This window comes from Stegodyphus dumicola, chromosome 1 (genome assembly GCF_044657685.1).
Source record: "Stegodyphus dumicola isolate Sdum_Otavi_A_Nest chromosome 1, ASM4465768v1".
Lineage (NCBI taxonomy): Eukaryota > Metazoa > Arthropoda > Arachnida > Araneae > Eresidae > Stegodyphus > Stegodyphus dumicola.
In genome coordinates, this window is record NC_140768.1 from 242,938,792 (window position 1) to 242,960,944 (window position 22,153).

At 31.1% G+C, this 22,153-nt stretch overlaps 1 protein-coding gene across 12 annotated transcripts in view; it reads right to left on the minus strand.

Annotated features, from left to right (window-relative positions):
• Nucleotides 1–22,153, minus strand: part of Itpr (Inositol 1,4,5,-trisphosphate receptor) — a 277,133-nt gene that overhangs the window by 167,773 nt on the left and 87,207 nt on the right. For 9 of the 12 annotated variants that reach the window (XM_085827003.1, XM_085826988.1, XM_085826993.1 and 6 more), the window contains exons 20-25: nucleotides 21,972–22,122; nucleotides 18,322–18,469; nucleotides 17,665–17,718; nucleotides 8,193–8,371; nucleotides 4,344–4,464; nucleotides 821–872 (exon numbers count right to left, since the gene is read on the minus strand). In XM_085827003.1, coding sequence (XP_085683129.1) covers nucleotides 821–872; nucleotides 4,344–4,464; nucleotides 8,193–8,371; nucleotides 17,665–17,718; nucleotides 18,322–18,469; nucleotides 21,972–22,122 — 705 coding nt within the window. The remainder of the gene's footprint in view (nucleotides 1–820; nucleotides 873–4,343; nucleotides 4,465–8,192; nucleotides 8,372–17,664; nucleotides 17,719–18,321; nucleotides 18,470–21,971; nucleotides 22,123–22,153) is intronic. The other 3 variants (XM_085827012.1, XM_085827006.1, XM_085826974.1) reach the window with 1 other exon arrangement.

The following is a 22,153-nucleotide window of genomic DNA, read 5'->3' on the forward strand; positions in this document are numbered from 1 at the left end:
TTCAAGAATAGATAAAATTTCAGGAAACGGGGATATTTACATCATATTATGAAAATCATGATTACTTTGCAATAACACATAACTCTTGAAATTATTGAATGACTAAGTTTCATTAAATAATATAATCAGCTAACAAATCAACTTAAATTTATGAACAAAATTAAAAAGTTGTCTACTAACAATTTAAAGGAAATTATGCATAATGCTTCACATATTAAAATGCATTTAAGTAAACGTCTCATCATTTACATTTATTTTAAATCTAAAGTCCTCATGGCTTTATCATATCCAAAGAATCTAACATAACCTGTATGCAATGAATATGGATGGACTGGTGAGAAGCTTAAGGGGTGGCCAATCCCCTTAGAGCAGATATACAAATGTTGATGTGGCCTGGAGGATTAGAAGCACTCAAGTGTGAAAATAAGTTCATGAGAAAGGTTACTTTTCTCGAAGGGGTTGATTAGGTTTTTAATTATGTATCTTTCCTTTATAACAAAATATGGTGCAGGAAGAATTTGGTAGTATAAATGGATATTAAGTTTTATCTCAAACCATACATATTTCTGTGCTTATTAAAAAAAATTAAAACTTGTTAGAGAAACTTAAAGGAAGATGGGTAAGCGCAGCAGTTTCAAAATTTTGCCCTACCTTGGAAAAATTAGAGATCAGGACGTTGCTAGCTAATATCAGCTGTTTAAATTCATCTCTTCAAGCTCAAACCCAAGTCTCCCTGATATCAGAGGGTTAATATTACATCCACAAGATTAAAAATTAGATTTTAAGTAATTATCAATATATTATTAAAAAAGAAACTCACTTTCCACCAAATATAGCTTCAGCATGATGACTGATCCTCTCTAAATCAATGCCTGAAAGAAAGGAAATTACAGTACAACAGTAACGATTCAGACAAAGGATAAAATCATATTCAAATTATAAACATGCATTTTTATTCACATTTAAAGTTAAGACAAGTATTTTAAAACAATAAGAATGGATGAATAAAATTTAAACATTGAAAATACAAGCTAATAATATATACACCATATTTTCCACTTATTAGCGCTGTATTAAATATTGATCCCAAAACAGTTTTATGTTATAGATGAAAGTGAGTGAAAGCATGCACTACTTTCTCAGCAATGCAATTTTGCATATTATGCATATTATGTTTACATTTCAAATTATTTTAATATTAATTTTGATTTGCATCACATTGGTTGCATCAGGATTTTTGAATTATGCGATTATAAGTTCTGCAATCAAACTGAGGTTATATGATTAGCCTACAGATACCTAAAATTATGAACAACAGAATTCTATACATCAAATATCCAATTTCAGTAAGTGTCAGATTAAGAAATTGCCACAAAAATGCCAACAATATTTTACAAACTATGATATCTGAAATTTTGTGATTTAAAATATTCTGTGTTATTGTAAACTTAAAACTCACATGTCATGAAATTCAACAATATAATTTCATATTTCCCTTTTCTTTGCCAAACATACAGCAAGGAATAATAAGGTACTTTTCCATTGACATCATATATTCTTGTCCCCGATTTTGGGAAGCAAAAACTGTTACCAAACAGTGCAATTTACTGCCAATAATAGATAAGCGTAATGTCACAACATATGCATTTGCTTTGGTTTTAAGTAACCACAATCAATTCTCAATAAGCCTATTTTGTTTTAGTGAAGAAAGATATAAACTGATTGCTATTTCTCTGAAGATTGAGAAACCCATTAAAATTTCAGACCTGTTTTCTATAGAAAAGCAAGCAGTGGACTATTTTAAAAATTATGGGATTCTTTTCATCACACTCAAAACATCGAAAAACTCTGGGATTTGGCAAGTAAAAATGTGCTGTTGTGTTGGCAAAGATGACTATTCTGTAGCTATTTTAAATGCTATTATTGATTTTTAGCCTCCACTCCAGCCCAACAGAAGTTTTACTGAATGTCAGATAATCAAAATGCTTAAGCTCTTATTTATTTACTAGTTGTAACTAGTATGTGTCAATTATACAAGTAAATTAAGAATGATCTGAGATTATCTAACTAAATAAAGGGATCTATTGCTTCCACCAGAACCGCCAGTGCAAATTTTGGCAGGATCCCTGCCTAATTTTCATTATCAATGAGAAAATACGCAAGTACTGAAAATTTTTTCATCTTTAATTGTTAGCAAGCCAAGAAGTCAAAAGACAAAATGATAAAATAAAAACTATTTAAAATGTAATTTAAAATTAAAGGGGGAAAAATCTGAAAGCTTTCAGATTTTACATTACTCCCAAAGGGACTTTTTTTCAACATTTTGTGAGTTACCTTTATTTATTAAATATAATGTTCTTTGCACTTAAACCATAAAATTCAATTCAACAGCAATATTGCAAAGTAAGTTTAAAATGAGCATATCTGTACAATTTCCGATACACAGTCTTGCACATTGGAGATATTTTTTTTCCCCCTGTACAGTGTTGCCATTGAAATCCTTGAGTTTGTTAATCAAAAATTCGTTAAAGTATTACAAAATATGAAATCGATAATAAAACAAATTCCAAATTAGGGCTTCCAGATGCCCATAATCTGTGGAAGATTACATTATTTAAAATTTGATGGCTTTAAGGTACAGTTTGTTTTATCACAATGCAAGAAACATATACACATTTAAGCAGATTCCTCATTATTTAATTTCTTTAAATATAACACAAGGTGCTAATATTTGGTGGCAACAATTTGAAAAGTGAATTAACGTTTATATAGAGAATCAATGCAAAATGCCAAAATTCAGTTAACAGTGTTTCTGGGCAAATTGTCCCTTTGGACTCTCTCTCTCTATATATAAATATATAAAATGATTATATAAAATAGTAGCTCTTCATAAGAGAACAGACAACATTTTCACACAAACAATAATTTTACATCACTGTTGTCTACTCCTTGATGCAGCTTCAGTTTTATATAACTCTCAAATCTTCTGCTTTAATTGTCGTTTCATCTTTTTAATTTTTTCATTTTGTCCTTTGCCTTCTAAGCCTGTCAAGCATAAATATTAAAAAAATTCTCTTATGAATTATTTGCTTTATCACATTATTTGCAGCAGCATTTGGTGCACAATTAAAAAACATATTTTTAATTTTTGAATTTTCAATATTATTTCACAGATACATATACAGCCAAAAGTCATTAATTCGGACACCCATAATCTGGAATGATCTATAATCCGGACCTCAAAGCTAAAAACTTTCTGCGCATGCGCCACGTTGACACATGCGCATAGGCGTTTATGCGTGCACGTAAGACCTTTACGACTGCGCATATGTGTGTGCGCAAGCGCAGAATACGTTTTCGCATGCGCGTTTTATGTATAACAGACGGTATAAGTTAAAATTATCTAATTATCGATTTCAGTTATGTTGATGATTGCGTTGTTCCTTAACCTTCGAATTGGATCCGTCTTATTATTTTTTGCAGACTGTAAGAGCAATTTTATAAAAGTAAACTTGAACTTTTGATTATGTCAAATAGAATTTCCATGCTGGAGCTCCTAAAGGATCTACAAAACGAAAGTATGTTTCGATGTCTATCAAACAAAAAGTGGAATTGCGGCAATTAATGGATGAAGCCATGAAGAAGGTGACAGAGATGTTAGTGAAAACGAAAAAATTTCGATTGACAAGTTAGTCGGTATTCTCGGCACAGCAATTACGGGACTTGAACAGCGGAACTTTGTAACTGAACAAGAAATTATGTCTGTTTATAGAATTAAAGAGAAAGTATTATCACATAAAACGAAGCAACTTAAATAACTTACATTGAAAGAAATGTTTAATAAAGTAAACAAATAAATATTCAGCTTTTTTTTTTGTAAATTTTGATACCCTTTAGATCATAATTGTTCTTTATTTCATTAATTACGGTTTCATATTTTTAATTTTGTAATTTCTGCATGCCATCTTACCAGATTTAAACTGATTGCTCTATAATCCGGAAAAATCGATATTCGGAATCACCGAAATCCCGACGAGTCCGGATTAACGACTTTTGACTGTATTAAATTACATATGTATAACACACAAAATAGGTTTCATTGGAAAAGTGGTGGTAACATTCAAAGGTTTTTCACATTAGTCTTGGTGCATATAAAATATAAATACTGATTAACAATTTAATCATCATAACTCACTAAACTCTGCTAAAGACAGTAAATGATTAACTTTCAATATCAAAATAGACAAAAATAAATTTAAAAAAAGTTTCTGTAATATAGTATTCAACATAAATGGCACAGAGAAATAAATATTTACATCATTTAATATCACAAATGAAGGCACCTTTCTCTCCAATTGTAAGTGTTTCTTCTGTAGCTGTTTTATCATGGCTTTCATCAAATTCACGCTTAAATATTGATAATAAGCCTGTAATTCTGTAGTCTAGACGTACATTCAAAATGAACTAAGAAAAGGAAATAATTAATTATATGCAAAGTATAATAATAAGTACATCATAAAAATTATTACATTATTTGCTGTATAGGTATTTATCAGTTATCCTAAGCCACATTTTTCTCGTGATATTTTTTTTTGAGGGGGGGGGGTAAAGAAATATACTTAGTGACACTGTGGTAACTCTACCAAACTCTTGCAAAACATCTATAGCTTATGGTTTTGTACACAGCAAATTCTGTAATCTCCACTTGTTGTCATTATCAATTAAATGTTTAGCCATTGAAATGGAGAAAAAGCGAAACTGATGGATCAAGAGAGAGGAGGAAAAACTACAAATGATGGAAGTTAAAAATGTTTTTTTTATAGGCCAAAAAACCAAAGATAAAAAAACAAATAAGATTACCAAAATGTCATTTGAAATTTTTTATTGGCAAAGATTCTTGGGAGCCAAAAAACTTAACTATGAAAATGTGAGGAGCAACTGATAAGTATCTATGAGTAACTGTATGAATAGTAATACGAATGCATTAAAGATATAAATACATTAAATGGTAAATGTAATTAATTATTGACAGTAATCTAACAAAAAAGAATGAAATACATTTTTGAAAGTTAAAATTTATATATATTGAAGAGCCACAACATTATGACCATCAACTCACTAATGTGTTGACCTTTGGCCTTGCAGAACAGCTGCAACTCACCATGGATGCCATGTTCTTTGTAGGTTATACCAAATGTCTAAGGAGTGATAATGCAAAGTTGAGATATTCCCACATGGTGGTGTTTCGAGGTCTGAGCTGCAGCTCTAAATGTGCTCTATTGGGTTAAGATCTGGCAAGTAAGGTGGCAAGGACATTATTTGGAATTCATCTTTATGTTCCTTGAACCACTCCAACACAATTTGCGCCTTATGACATGGGGATTGTCCTGCTGGAAGATTTCATTTCCAGTTGGGAAGACAGACATCTTGCAAGAGTGCAATTGATCTGCAGTCCTGTTCAGATAGTCCAAGGCTTTCATGGTCTGTTCTATCAAAACTAAAGAGTCTCACAGCCACTCATGAGAATGTTTCCCAAAGCATAATACCACTACCACCAGCTTGTGTATCACCTGTTGTATGGGGTGTTAACTGTTCTCCTGGAAGATGGCATACCTTAACATGACCACTTGATGTGATGAATGAGAAATGATTCATCTGACCAGGCAAGTGTCTTCCACTTGTCCATGGTTTAATCTCCACGTTCACAGGCTCATTCTAGGTGTATTTGACAATGACACTCGGTCAACAGAGGCACATGAGTGAGATGTCTGCTGTGCAGTTGTATATCCAACAGTCTCTGCTGAATTGTGTGTTCCAAAATACTTGCACTTGGACCTGCACTGTATTGGGCTGTCAGCTGAGCCACTGTCTGGCACCAATTCTGCTGTACCAAGCGGGACAGTCTCTGATGTCCTTTTTCTTTGATGAAGCATGGGTGTCCAACACCTTGGCATCTACTGCTGGTTTCAAAACCAATTTATCTACTTTGCATAAATACTAACAACAGCAGATGGTGAAATAACCTACCAGCTTTTCAGTTTTGGAGATACTTGTTCCAATTCTTTCAGCCATTACAATCTGCCTTCTATCAAATTCTCTCAGATCAGCAGCCTTTCCTATCACTCACAAAAGTAAGGGCAAGAATGATTCCTTACCTTTTTCCAGTAGCAGTTAAATACTATTCCCACATAATCACGCACCCACCACATCATCCAGACGAGTTTATTGAAAAATGTAGCCATAATGTTTTGCCTCGTCAGTGTATATAAATCTATACTTCTAGAAAATGCTAGAAAATGATGGATTAGGTTATTTGAGTATGGGAAGGCATAGGGCTGTCTGTCTAACAGTAAAGATGCCTTTACAAGAAAGTGGCTTTATGTTTACATGTGAAAGTCACAAAAACACATCTTGCAGCCAGCCAATCTGCTTGATTTTAAACCCGGATCAAACTACTAGTATTCAATGGTCTTAACCATTTGGCCACTAGTGAGACTCTGAATGACAGCACATTTAATAACACATCATTCAATGAGGATGACAGTTATCAGTCACATCCCTACAGTCTAAAAAATGTATACACGCATATTAACTAGATGTTGTAAAAAGTCAACAAGTCAGATATGTAAAAGAAGTAACACATGTGTATTGAAATTTCAGCCAAAAGCATCTGATTTAAGTCCATGTGAATTTCTTTTTCTTCTTTCCGTTATAAAGATTCTATAGGGCAAGCTAAAATTTCCTCAAAGGTTTTTATATATAAGTTTATGGTATATTAACTGCAACAAATACAGCAAAAATCCCTCCAAATTTGTATGCATTTTAGCAAAGCTTAATTTATGGATCCCTGATGATAGGCAGACATCAGAAGCCAAGTTCTTGCCACACACATTCCAGCAACAGGTTGTGTGATAACTTTTCTACTTGTATATGGTAAAAGGGACATAAATACACAAAATCTTTGAGGTAACTCCACAGAGGAGTGGGTGGGGATATGGAGTTATATCAGGTGAGCATGCAGCATGAAAAAAGAGGAAAATCATTTTGAGAAGCACATCCAAACTAAAGATCGGGAAGTTTGACAATCAGCTAAGTGCAGGCATATTCCTAAAAATCTTAAGAACTCTATATTGTTGAAAAATGAACTCCTTACTGTCTTTCTGATATTGTGGCACTAGCTACTGTTGCAGCAGTAGTTTAGTACAGCAGCAGTACATCCATAAGAGTTTGCTTTGAAAAGAAAAATAGTCCACAGTAGATAAATCTACAATTAAGAAGTCTGTTACAAATGAAAACCCGGAAAAACTCTTTATGTACTGAAATGCATATATTTGCATGTACAAAGTCACAAAAACACACCATGCAGCCAGCCCATTTGCCTGATTTTACACCCGGATCGAACTTAACATGTATAAGTTACAACAATAATATTTGTTATAGTTATTGCAAAATAAACTTATGAAATCCAGAAGAAACTATGAATCACCTTATATTCATATTCTGCCTTTGTTGTATGATGACTAGGAATTACTAAGTGGGAATTATATAGAAACTATCCCCCATTGGATTACTAAATGCACATTTATTAAGTCACACTTGGTTTCTGCACAGAATGTCTGCAAGGTGAAGCACTGTAAAATGAACTTATGCTTACATATCCCCCCCCCAAGATGGTGTGGATTAAATATCTAGCCTATTTTTTGTATAATATAATTTTAAAAAAAATTCTCACAATTTATTATCAAACTAAATTTTGCTTGAAATGCTTAGTACATAGAGTCCTTATATCAGAATAGAGAGCTGTCCCTATTCGATGTACGTTGGCTGTAAGATCTTCATCCTCCTACAGATATAGTTACTCTTATTGTTTTGTGTCAGAGAAATCACAATGCTTAGAAGTTAATAAGTAATTATAAAATTCCAGATAATGTTTATGAAATGATCTTCAGATAATGTTTGAATGAACATGATTATTTAAAATTTTCAGGGCTTACTTCACAGAACATGATATACTAAACACTGCTTTTAGTAATTTAAATAAAACTGCTATAAAGAAGCTACAAATGCTAACTGATCCATTAACATTTTATGAAAAATATTAACAAATTCATATTCAAACAGAAAATTTAGAAAAGTATACAAAATTAAGGCAGAAGTAATGGTTTAAAACACAAAAATTTTAAATAACTAACCTGTAGAATTTCAATAATTTTCAATTTGGTATCCATTACCAATGTATCTTCAGCTCCAGTTATTGAGGCTTTCTTCTGAATGGTTGCTGCAACCTGTTTAGTCATTCCAGCTGTTCCAAGAACCATATTAGTCATTACAGCCCCCATATCTCCAATGGATTTTAAAACTCCACCTCTAGCTGCAACAAATCAGCAAGTAAATAGTGTTCCAGCCTGATTATTATATTAGATGATAAATATAACACTTTTTGATTACATAATTCATAAAAAAATGATAAAAACTACACTCTGATTTTCTAAAATGTTGATATTATTGGGAAGTTATATCTACAAAATTATGCTAATAATGTTTTCAGATTAACTTCAGAAGCAAAGTATTCTGTAACTTACTATTTATCTATAATAATAAAAGAAAAAATGTGTCTGTCCTTTATACTGCATAGAAAATAAGTTCCAGAGCTATAAAACATGACATACAGATTCTACAAGAAAAGGGAAGGTCAGACTGCATCTTTAAAATGACTTTTTTTTAAAACACAGATTTCTTTTAACTTAACGATTAAATGATTTTTTACAGTTTCTCTTTGTAGGTACTTCATTTAACAATCCCACTAATTATTTCAGTGTCTGAAACATTGCGAGACAGATAAAAAAATTATCTTCTAAATGAATCTTCAAAATTTATTTTAAATCTCAAACATAATTTACCAGCTTATTAAAACTGAATTTTCTTTATTACTACAATCTCTTTTAAAATTTTGATATCAAGAAATATACTACTTATAATGCTAGATATAATGCAAAAAGGAACTTTCTCTCTTTTAAAATAAGAATGGTTCAAATAAAAATGAATTAGACAATTTTCAATATATTTTAAAAGTAGATCACCATACAATTTCACATAGCTAGTTAAGAGCTGTTGGAAGTTTTGTTCCTTAATCATGTGGCCTAACTTATAAATGGCATGATGACATAACTATTTATTGCTATGCTGAGCATTCCTCCCTCGTTTTGTTTATTTATTTATTTTACATTTATGGACTTTAACAACTTGCATTAGTCTTTTAGAAATAGTTTACTTTCTCCTATATGCAGAATTACATCACTAGTAAAAAATAAAACATTTCCAAAATAATAATAAAATTGCTTTAAAAAAATGAAGATATTTTTCCTTTAGATAATTATTCCTAAAAATTAGAAAACTTTAATATATGATAAAACTATGAGAAAACTTATTATGAAAACTTGATTTAAGACGCAAAATATAAAAATAGCTAATTAACATTATAAAGACTTTCTGATTATCAAAGATTTTATTGATACGGTCTAAATATTTCAATGTTGCCTTAAATTTACAAGTAGTTAAAAAAAAAAGGGGGGGAAGGAAAGAAGAATTTTACCTTTTTTTAAAGAAAAATCCACGATTTCATTAATAAAACCAATATGCCACTACACTTAAAATATCAAAAATCATGCCAGCTTTATTTGAAAATGAGTATGGTTGCTCTGAATGGCACATATTTGAAACATATATAGAGAATCTTATCTAATGCAATAACATGGTGATTATTAAGACGCTTTCCTTAGAATTTTAGGTAATATGATAGGCTAAAATTTTACTGTAAATATGCCATAAATATAGTAAAGACATTATACAGTAGAATTCTGATAATATGCGACTGCTTTTTCCATAAATGCAGGTAATCCAATATAGTATTTTAATGTTAAGAAAGTTTTGGGTAATAATTAAGACACAATAAAGTATTTGTGCTTTTGCAACTGAGGATGGTAGTTCAGTAAAACCATCGAAACTAGTCCCGTGAAAATTTGAAAATATAACGCTGATTTTTGTTGTTTGACTTCTGAATTAGAAAGTTTTGGTTTTTAGAAAATTCAGTATGATAAAATTTAATGCTAATTTTCTCTTATATAAATATGCAAATAAATAAACTGCATTTATAGCATTTGATTGGAAAAGTAAATTCATTTTATTATGGAAGTAATTTAGTACTTACTAAGTTTTGAGTGTGTATGCTAGATTGGTGTGGAATGAAAGTTAGAAATTAGTTTTAAATGTATGTAGTTTTGAATTAATTGCTTTATTAATTATCGAAAGAATAATCTTGTAACATGAATTGTACAGATGATAGTTCTGCAAATCAAAAGAAAAGTGCAAATTTGTTGGCTGAGCTTTCAGATGATTAACCGAATAATTTCAGTAATGATGGTGACAAAACGGAGGAATTTCCCACCTCCCAAAGATGCCCATAATATTTTAGATGTTAAATGCTACATGTAGGACATAGGCTATTTATGAATAATACCGTATATACCCGCATATAAGTCGAGATATTTTGGACAAAAAAACGACTTCAAAGTGGGGGGTCGACTTATACGCGGAGCCATAAAAAATTAAAAGAATCGGAAGTTAAAAAATTTCTTTATATAATGCAGTTGTTTTCTTCCCGCACTCAAATTGGACAACTTATCAAATAAGTCACTTACTTGAAGTAATTTCATGACTTAAATTATGTGACACAGAGTTTTTAACTAGTGTAAATCACAGAGTTTTTAACTAGTGTAGTGTAAGTTCCGATTAAACCAAAGAATTTTCGGCCCCCAAACAACTGATCAATATCGAGCAATAAAAAAGTTTCGCCAACACGCCAAGAAAAGAGAAATGCAGATAGTTTTTACGTACGTATAAGTCTTTATAATAGTTATTTTCCATTCATGAAATACTTTTGTTAACAGGCGTACACGTCAAAATTAAAAAAAATAGCCCATGCAATAACTGAACAGTTTTGAATATTTCTTTTAACTTTTAAAAAGGGGAAATGCAGATAGATTTTAAGTACGCGAATCTTTTCCGGAACAAATTCTAGAAGAAGGATTTTGATTTTGTTTATTTACCAAGATATTTTTTATCGTATATTTACTTTTTTTTCTCAGATGATTTTGAATAAATGTAGTACTTAAAAAAAATTTTTCAAAGTTTCTCGATCGATTTCGGAAGTGTGTGTGTGGGGGGGTTGACTTATACACGGTATCGACTTATACGCCGGTATATATGGTAATTATAATAGTTATGAACTAGAGAAATGTCTTGCTGAAAACACATTGCACTGGACAATCAGAAAGAACAAGAAGGCATTTCTGAAAGAGATTAGCTTTCCTCCACCCCAAAAAAACTAAAGTAAGGGCTGACTTAGCAAAGTCTTCTAATGGTGTAATGATTGCTAAGTGGAAGCATACAAGAGACATCACTTATATTTCTAATGAATACAAAAATTATATTGTAGAAATGAGCAATAAAAAAGGAAAAATGAAATTGAAACCCCTTCCTGTACTTCAATAAATGAATTTATGGCAGGCATTGATAAGCAAGATCAAATGCTTGTCTACTATCCATGTCAAAGGTATACCATTAGGTGACCTACCAAAATATTTTTGCATATTTTGCAAATAATGATCATGAATTCCCCCTTTATAATAAATATTATAATGGAAATATTACACTTTATGACTTTCGTTTATCGGCGACCAGAACTTTATTGAAACATTCCTTCATGTTTCAATAAACTGACCATCTGACCTTCATTCTCCAACATACAATCAATCTGAACCAGAATATGCACTCAAACCATGAGAGGAAAAGAAAGGTGGGAAGCATGTAGCGCAAAAATTGTTATTCCCAAGGAATTCTACGGCTCAATGATACAGCAAAGAGCTTCAATACAAAGACTACGTAGACAAATTTCATAATTTCATTTAAAATTTAATTAACTTTAAATTTGCTTTTTACGAATAGAGAATGTTTGTTAAATTTAAAGACACCATCTATACCTGCAAAGTCTGCGAAGAATCTCCCAACAATTGTTTAGATTGTGCAAAAATAATATACAAAAAAAATATTTTGAAATATATAGTTTGTAATGATATTGTAATTAACTCGCAATAAATTCCTTTGTAATACACATATTTGTTTGTGATGCAGTTTTATACAAAAATAATGCATATTGTTCCTATTTTGATTCACTTTTAAATGCCATGTGCCAGCATGTTATGATGCATGGAGAAATAATTTTATTTCTAGTCCCAATTACAGACAGGCAAGTCCTTCTTAATCATAAAATTCTATGACTAAAGGCCTAACAATCAGTGTGATAGACATGATCATTGTTTATTACTTCTTTTAAATCATATTTCTTATAATATGTCAACATTTTGGTACAATATACATGTACATCAAGGAAATAACTATTAACGCAACCTCAAATGATCAGCAGCGAAAATGTTAAAATAATTTTGAGTTTATGTAGTTAGCAAGTGTAAATTATTTACGTGTCCATAATTTTTTAAACACCATGTATTTTGTGCTGGTTTGTTTACATTCCACATAATGAGGAAACTTATTTATATTGGTCTTAAACAGAGACAGATTATAAAACAAAATTGTAATTTTTATCTAATCTCTCCAGTCAAAAATGAAAAACATAATTAAAAAAAAAGTGGTTAAGAACAATTATTAATCCAACATTTTAATTCTAGCATTTTTGAGTTTACAGTTTTAATAACCCAACTGCGCACTGCACACACACACACAAATGGCAGTTCTACATCTCCAGTTTTACTGGGCCAATTGACGAAATTCAACTTGAGTTTTTCATGTCTCCAAATTGCGAATTAGGAAATATATTAGATTTATATATAGCATTGTTCTAATATTGGTATTTTGACACAAAATCGGACTTTTTCTGAAATAACATACCATTTTTTTTCTATATTTCAATTCTACGACTCAAATTACGTCAAACTACCAAGTTTTGTAAAAATAGCACAAGTAGTTTTTTAAAAATTAGCTCTCAAAATTTTAGCTTTTTAAAAATTTGTATTTTTAAATAATTTTTATAAATTTTTCAAAAAAAATTGAATTATAAGCTATAAAATTTTTGACACCATCTTAAAGTATATGTATTCCTAAGCATACCTGCAAAAAATTAAGAGTTTTTTATTCCAAATTTTTTAAGATATATTTGAATTTACATTTTGCCACGTTTTGAAATTTGGTGTATTTATTATAAGTGATAATAATGAAAATGTGGTTTGCGCACTTTGTTAAAATCATTTGGAAGTAGAAACGATGTGACATTTTTTCCCGCTCATACACAATGTAAAAAGGTAGGAGTGAGATGCCTTTTTTCTCGCTCTGGCATAATGGAAGGGAAAGGAAAATTGGTTGCCATATATTAAGAAGTTCGCCAAGTAACTTATTCTTGGTGAAACTGAAAAAATTTCGCGAAGATAAATTTTTGAATTTCTTTGGAATTTCGTACCAGATTTTACAAAATTTAGCATCTGGGCATAATTTGAGTTGTAGAATCAAAATATAGGAAATATATGGTGGAATTAGCATAGAAAATAAGGAAAATTTACTCCAGGGAATGTGATAAATAATTTATCTATTTTTTTCTTTCATTTATTAGTATAAAATTACTTTGAAAGTAAAGTAATTTTTCTGGTAAATATACCAATTTCTTGCATAAAATATTCTGATGCAATTTTATAAAAGAATTATTTACTTTCTTAAAACCCCTTTGCGCCGACTGTCACGTCTACGTGCCAACAACGAACACACTCACTTCCCGGCCGACACACAGGTGTGCCAGAGCATTTTCCCGTTCTGCCCCGACTGTCACGTATTTGTGCCAGTGTCCTGGAACGTTTTAAAAACTATAATTTCTGCCACAAGCTGGCACTGTATGTCCATATGGTTTCAGATACATGTACATTAGACCTTCTGCTCGAAATGAAAGAAGCATGACTCACATACATGTGTTTTTGATTTTACAAACAAAAGGGGAAATAAATGTTTCCGAATGGCGTGATTTATAACGTCTCTTTAAATTCACACGTGGTAGTTGTTTATTGTAAGTAGAGAAATTTTATTTTCGCTAAAGCGTTGGGTATTTCGGTTTGCAGTTAAGTTTTTAGAAAATAATTAGATCTTGTTAGACGTGAATTCTTTCTGTTTTTACCGTTGCAATGTCGAAGCGTCGAAAGTGTTTAACAGAGCATGAAATAGCAGAAATGATGCAAAATATTTCAGATATTGATTTTAAATATATCACACCAGCAGAATCATTAAATCCGCTCAGATTAACTGAAAACTTTGTTCAGAAGAGACTGATAAGAAAATGAGACGACAATGCTTCGTTTGTTCACATCCCCGGAAAAATCCTCCAAAACGGCAAATGAGTTATTACGAGTGCAAAGAATGTAATGTAGGACTGTGTGTAGATCCCTGCTTTCAAATTTTTCATACGAAAAGAGAATTTTAAGTAATATATTTAGTTTTCAGATGTATAATGTTAAAAGTCATAAAATGGTGAGTAATGAAAATAAAATGTGTAAAATATGCATTTAAACAAGAGATAAGGTAATTAAAGTATATATAAAAATATCTATAAAGCATAAGCTGTTTAAATACTCTATAGAGCATTATTAAACAATGCGTTGATTCTTCGGAAATTTCATGGATTTAGGCTTAATAGCAAAAAAGCCCAGGTCCTGGACAGACGCTCACATAAGACACTGCCGACCTCCGCGATAAGCGCGCGTTTGCACTACCCGGCGCGAAGGGGTTAAATTGTTTCTCTTTTATTTATCCCATTATCTCCTACATTTACACCTTTTACTGGCATTATTTTTTTTTGTATATAATTATATTATGTATATAATTATATTTGAAATTTATTTTTGTATTTGAAAAATATAATAATTCTGTATTTTATAAGTCTTGATTATGTAATTATTAAATTTTTAATAGTTATTATGTGCAAAAAGTCCAAATTTTATGTAAAAGTTTAAGGAAGAGAAATGTAAATAAGACTCAAAACATGACCTAAAAATTTTTCAAATTATGAAATTCTCGCACAATCATTGGTCCCTAGTATACACATTATCAGAATTTTACTATAATTAACAAAGGATATGACATTCTATTGTCAGCACACAGCAAAATATTAAACAAGTACATTAACAAGCCAAACATGTAAATCATGCTAGAATTGCAATATTAAAATCAATAGGCAGATACCATGCATGTATTAAAAAAACAGCCATAATTATTTAAAAAAAAACTGTTTTTGTTTGAACAAAATTACATATATAGTTGTAACTTCATAAAATGACAAATTCTGCACCCCCTTATACAATTTGGAAAATAGTAAAAGCAATAGTCCTGTAAAAAATTAAAGACCATAATATGACAGACTGAATCATTCTAAATATTTTCATGAAAAATGCAAAAACAAATGTATAATGCCAATTTACAGAATTCTGTACTACTAATATTGATTGCAGTTGCTATGATTTTGCTTCAATTTACATCAATACTGAAAAATTAAATTTGTTTTCTGTATTAAACTTTGGTGCACTTTCATTGTACAGTAGATTTTTCAGTTTTGTGAACTTAAGAGGATCTGAAAATGGGAACAACATTAAAAAGACAGAGGAATTAAGAGATCATTGCTGTTGTTTGCAAAAATATATAGTTAATAAAATGAAAGTTTCTAAAAACAAAATTTCACCGTATTAGGAAAAAAAATCGATGCTTAACATTATTTAATAATCTCTAAATGTCCTCATTCTTTCAGTTTCTTCAATTTTCTATTGTGTGCAGAGAAGTTTCTTTCTGGAAAACAATTGCTTTAATTCAGGTAATATATAAGACCGCCTTTATCCCATAAAAACAATAACAGTTTTTTTTAATACAAAATGTAAAGCTTTAAGCACTAAATCAAAGATTTTTTTTCAGCTTACATGCATCAATACGCAGAATTAAATCAAACTCCTAAAGGAAATTATGGTATAGCATTATAGTACTTGTTTCTACTAAGTACAACTAAATTTTCTATGTATGCTGGATTAATATGTTATTTACAATATACGAGCAAGTTTTTTTTTTTTTTTGGAAGCAGGAAACATAAAAAATCTACTTGCCAGGATTTGAACACCAAATCTTACAATTACCAGCTGGATAGGCTACCAGTTTTACCACAAGAGCACATATGAAAAACTGCAAATGATTACTTACATTCTTCCTTATTTAAAGGGTAATTGAAGAAAGAATGAAACCTAATAAATCCAATCCAGATGGTGCCGGTTACTGTTCACAAGATTTTTAGTATCTATTTTATTATTTTTATTATTATTTAAGTGGGAAAAGTGAAAAATTAACTATGCCCTCAATGGGATACCTGTAGACCTTTCAATGGTTAACTGAACATGCTAAACATTAAGCAACGTGAGCACATACGAAGGGATGTGATAATTCTTCATAACAATACTTTTTATTGCATATTATTGTTATCTTACCGTTACTGCATGCTCTTATGTTTCAATTTATTTCCAAATCTAGCAATTTACAATTTCATTCAGATATTTTGTGGTACTTATTTACAATAACATACTGTTACAAAATGTCAGGCACGGTATCCCCACAAAGCAGGTTTAGGGTTGCCATAAAATGGCAAAGGAAGGCAGGGTTGTGCCACATTTGGTGAGAAATCGCCCATTTGGCGACAAAATTGGCGATATGCCATGGACGGATGGAGAACCTTCTGGAACAAATTCTTACCGGTTTAGCCCAGAATGTTCTCGAACACAATCCAAAAGCTATATAAAAACCTGCTGGTATGCGAAGAGTTAGTTAGCCCGTGCTGAGTCGATCGAGTTGACAGCCGGTCAGCGAGTGCAGAGTGGGTCATCGATAGCACCAAAAGAGTCTCCTACTGTATTGCAGTTAGGGCATCGTCGAGAGAGTATGTTGAGCTCTGGGAACGACTGAACCAAAGAGTCGGGAGCTGTACTCTAGGGTATCGTCGAGTGCATCACGAGTTGTAACGCGGAGAGTCTCGAGAGTACGTTGAGTTCCGAGAATGACCGAGCAGTGTCGGGAGCTCTGGTGCTTTGCAGTGAAGCTGTCTCCAGTGTTATAGCCTGATATTGTGAAGGCTGTGTCGCTGAGTGCAACAGCGTGTCTATAGTTCTTCACGACTTTAAACGTGATATCGACTATCGTAAACATGGTTATTGGAGATGTCTTGGATAATACTGGCCAATAAAGCGTGTTTCAATCAAGTAGTGTGTCATTGTTATTCACTCCAAATCCTCACGAACCTGTAACGAACGTACCAAAGGAAGAAAATAACGTAACAACTGGTGTCAGAAAGTAATGTAACAATACATAATTTTTTTTTTTTTTTCATTTAGAAATGTAAATTACTTTCTAACAAGTTATTACGTTATAACTCTTAATTTGTTTTTGACATACACACAGAAATAAAGTTTATAGTGTGTTATTCAAAAGTGAAGCCCTTCTTAGACTCATGTTCTACTATACTATTTTTAATATAAAATTTATCACAGAACAATTTAAAAAACTTTAATTCTATTTTTTAAATATCACCTGATTTTACTTCCTTTTTCTCTTCACTTGCCTGATTCTCATCCTCCTTAGCAGCTTGCAATGCAATATTAAAATAAGCACACTTTTAAGCATATACAGTTATCAACTACTTAAAAAATAATATAAGTTTGGCTGTAAATATCCTTTTCCCATTGCTTCACTTTAATAAAACATACAAAAGTTTAACACAGTTTTTCTGATTTATAATTTTTCAATACTTGTTCTTACCTCAGTCAGAACTTAATATCATTATAATAAAAGAATTTTTGCATAGATATAAAGAGAATAAAAACTGCATTACTAAAATCCTAAAATAATAAAGGTAAGCTGCTTGCATTCAAGATGATATAAGATTGAATTTTATGTATATTTACAATTTAGCCTAACGAAAAGTAATTAAAATATATTTTAATTATTATATCAGAATAAATTTTTACTGCCCTGTTAATAATTGAATACAATGACAAGCAAATAATAAAACATAGAAAAAATTGAACCAAATTTACAATTTTACATGAAAGAAATATTCATTCATATAAGAGTTTATAACTGATGCAAGATTATAAATTCAGATTATTATTCATGTAAGAATCAATCAGTGACATAATCAAATAATGAAACATATAGTATAATCTTATGAATTAAGTAGGGATATACCATCCAATTCAGCTGCTGTTAATTTGCTGTTTAGAAAACTTGATTCAGGAACACAATCCAAAATGCTCAGCAGTGTCTTTGTTAAACGCAAGAGATCACAAAAACTATAGAATCCAAAATAGATCAACTCTCTAGCTAATTTTACCACCTGCAAAATAATAAATACATATTTACAGTCAATGCTTAAACATAAAAAAGCAGTTCTTACACTTATGCAAAATAACATATTTTATTTATGAAGGTCTACAGTACGGATCAAAGTTCGAAACGTGAACATCCGACATCTGGAATGATCTAAAATCCAACTTCTATACTCCAGCAACTTTTATTTTGGATGCTTTATGCATGTGCATTTGATATTTTTTCATAATACAACATGTGGAAAGTCCCGATTCCTAATTCACTTTGGCATTAAATAAAATAACTCCAGATTGAAAAAATAATTAATGAATTAGCATAAATTTGTATGATCAATTTTTTTTTTTCTTTTTTTGGTAGCTGACTTTTTGCTTGGTATAGATCTAACTGAAGCACTGTTGATCTTACACTCACTGATAATTTATATGCCTGACACTAAACTCATGAATCATTATCTGATATCTTTTTCCTTTTATGGCCACATGACCAACAAAGCATGGCAACTGGAGAAATAACTCTGCAGTGATGTCTAAACGTTTTCTTAAAATATTAGTAACTGAATACCAAAGAATATGGTAATCTTTTATGCCGATATTACATCTGGCAATGATTAGAGACTTCAGCTAATTCTGCTGTGAAGTACTGAGAGTGTTGATGAAGAGAAATTCAATAGAAATTCTTCCCATATGCAAAAAATATATTTTGTAATCGATAATCATAGATCAAAAGATTATATTTTGCAGTAGAAAAAGGATATTTGAACAAAATTTATATTGTCAGTGTTTGAATTCTGAATAATTAATTAAGTTACTCAGATAAGCTTAGTAGAGGCACCAAAGCTGGTAAAGCCTCAAACTAAAATTTACTATCTATCTACCTGCCAGTGAGGCAAAATCTACCTGCCAGTGAGGCAAAATTTTTAGAATTTAGAGAAGCACTGAGCAACAAAATTATTGAAAAACCTTTAGAAATTAGGGAAGGCACACAGATGCAAAATTTTTAGAATTTAGAGAGGGACTTGGCAGCAGAATACAGGGCCTGCAGAGACTTCACCAGGCTGCAAAATGTCTAGCATCGACCCTAAATAAGCTTAGATATATGTAAGAATTTATACGGTAATCACAAAAATACTTTCCCAATATATGAATCCCTATTGGTCTATTTGCTAATTCAACCGAAATGAAAAATATTTGAAGGTATGCCTGCTCGAGATTGTGATGCTCTCATGGTTACAGTTACAGCAAAAAAATTTCAAAATTTTCAAATAGCAACTCCCGCTTTTTTCCTTGCACAAATTGATCAGTGCATTGAAAAACTATAAATGGGCACAAATTGACCAGTGCATTGAAAAAATATAAATGGGCACAAATTGACCAGTGCATTGAAAAAATATAAATGGGCACAAATTGATCAGTGCATTGAAAAACTATAAATGGTGTTGGAACAATGCACATATGATGAAAACTGCCGGCGTAAAACATTTGCAAAAAAAGCACTGTAAAGAGCCAATGACAGTACAAGAGAGAAGAAGAAAAAAAAAAAAAACTTCTATTAGAATTACTGAATTACAGATGATAACACATTGTATGAAGGAGATTATTGACAACAATGGACAAACTTAACATCACAGGAGGAATCTATATAACTTCATGTTTTACGGCATTTTTCAATTCTGACAAATGACAAGAATTTGATGTACAATGCCTTCAATTTTATATAACTTCAGAACCAGAAATCCATCAAAGTGAGATCGGGGGATCACAGTGCCCAAAAAATGGTAAAGTTACGGAAGTTGACTGTATCTTGAAATGTTGTACACACTAAAAATTTGTAATTCTGAACACTCGCTCTTTACAATTCTCTTGTTTGTAAATGTTTTATGATGACAATTTTTGCCATATGTGTAATGTTCCAACACCATTTATGGTTTTTCAGTGCACTGATCAATTTATGCAATGAAAATCTGGGAGCTGTCATTCGAAAATTTTGAAATTTTTTTCACTGTAGCCATAACAATGAAAGTTCTACTGTTTTAAAATCATCACGATCTCAAGCACATACTTTTAAATAATAATATCTGAAATTTCATTTCAGTTGGTTGAGATGATAGGCCACTAGGGGTTTATATATCAAGGAAGTTTTTTATGACTACCCTGTATTTATTTGGGAATTAGATAAGCTTTAAGCACATGCAGAAAATAGTTGTAAGTATAATAAGTAACTAATATAATTTAGGCTTAACATCATCAACATGTATAGAGACAAGAAAAACTTTAGTGGAACAATATATCTTGAGTCACCATTCCTATAATACATTGGGGCCCACCAGTGGCCGAGTGGTAAAGTCGCTGAACACTGTTCAGTCTGAGGTTCGAATTCCACGAATGTGCTGGCTGCAAGGGCGCTTTCGTGGTTTTCCCCAAGGAAAACCACGTGGTTGCAAGGGCGTTTTCGTGTAACATGTATATGAGTCAGTTACCCTTAGAAAGTCCTCCACAAAGGCATCCCTCCCCTTAGGCAGATAGCCCTAGTGTGCTTTGCCATAATTAAATAAACCAAACCAAACCTATAATACACTGACAGTAGTGTATAGCAGGCACTAACTAAGCTTTACGATGACAGCTGTAAATTATAAGGTTTTTTTTTCAGTTATTACAAACAAAAAACGAATTTTTCCAATTAATGGAATTTAGAAGGAAATGTGGACAAGTAGTAATAAATGAAGATGATGTAACAGAAGTTTTCATTGTGATGCCAATGCCACAATCATCAATGAACTAATGCATGGCGAAATCTGCTGTATGGTTTTAAATGAAGGAAATATTGCTACTAACAGCAAAGAACATGACAAAGAGGCTTTTAAGAATGAAACAATTTTAGCTGCCAATTTAGTACGAAATATCGGCACAGCAACTTTAGAACTTGAAAAATGGAATTTTGTAACTGAATAAGAAATTATGTCTATCTATAAAATTAAAGAGAAAGTGTTAGTACAAAAAACGAAGCAACTTAAACAACTTACATTGAAAGTAATAAAAAAAAAAAAAAAAAAAAAAAAAAAAAATATTACTGAGCTTTTTTTTTTTTTTTTTTTTTTTTTTTTGTGTGTGTGTGTGTGTGTGTGTGTGAATTTTGAATCCCTTAATCTTTTAATAATCAAATGCTTCATTATTTCATAAACCAGTAATTCCTATTTTTAATTTTATAATTTCTATATGTCATCTTATTAAATTTCATCTAATGATCTAATATCTGGAAAATTCTCAAACTAACTTTCTACTATTTCATTTTTGCTGCATTAATTATATAATAAAAACAGAAACAAACCAAAATAAATAAATAAGTAAAAAATTTCAAAAAAAATCAAGATTTTAATTTAGTAGAAGTGTTGCATTCTGGGCATTTAAACGTAATACATTGCCAATGGATTAAAAGACATTTATCTGCTATTATACCAGACTAAAAGTCTATTAAGGAATCACTAATAAATAGTGCCAGAAGAAAAGTAATACCTCAAATGTAAGCTTATTCTGTTCCCTATCAGCAAAGGACCACATGTGTCCAACAACATTACACAAGTAATCTTCCACAAAAGCAATTGTAGGTGCAAATTTAGCTCTCACAGCTTCTTTGTTAGGATCAGGATGTTTATTTGCATCATAACTATCAAAACAGAAAAGTAGAACATAAATTA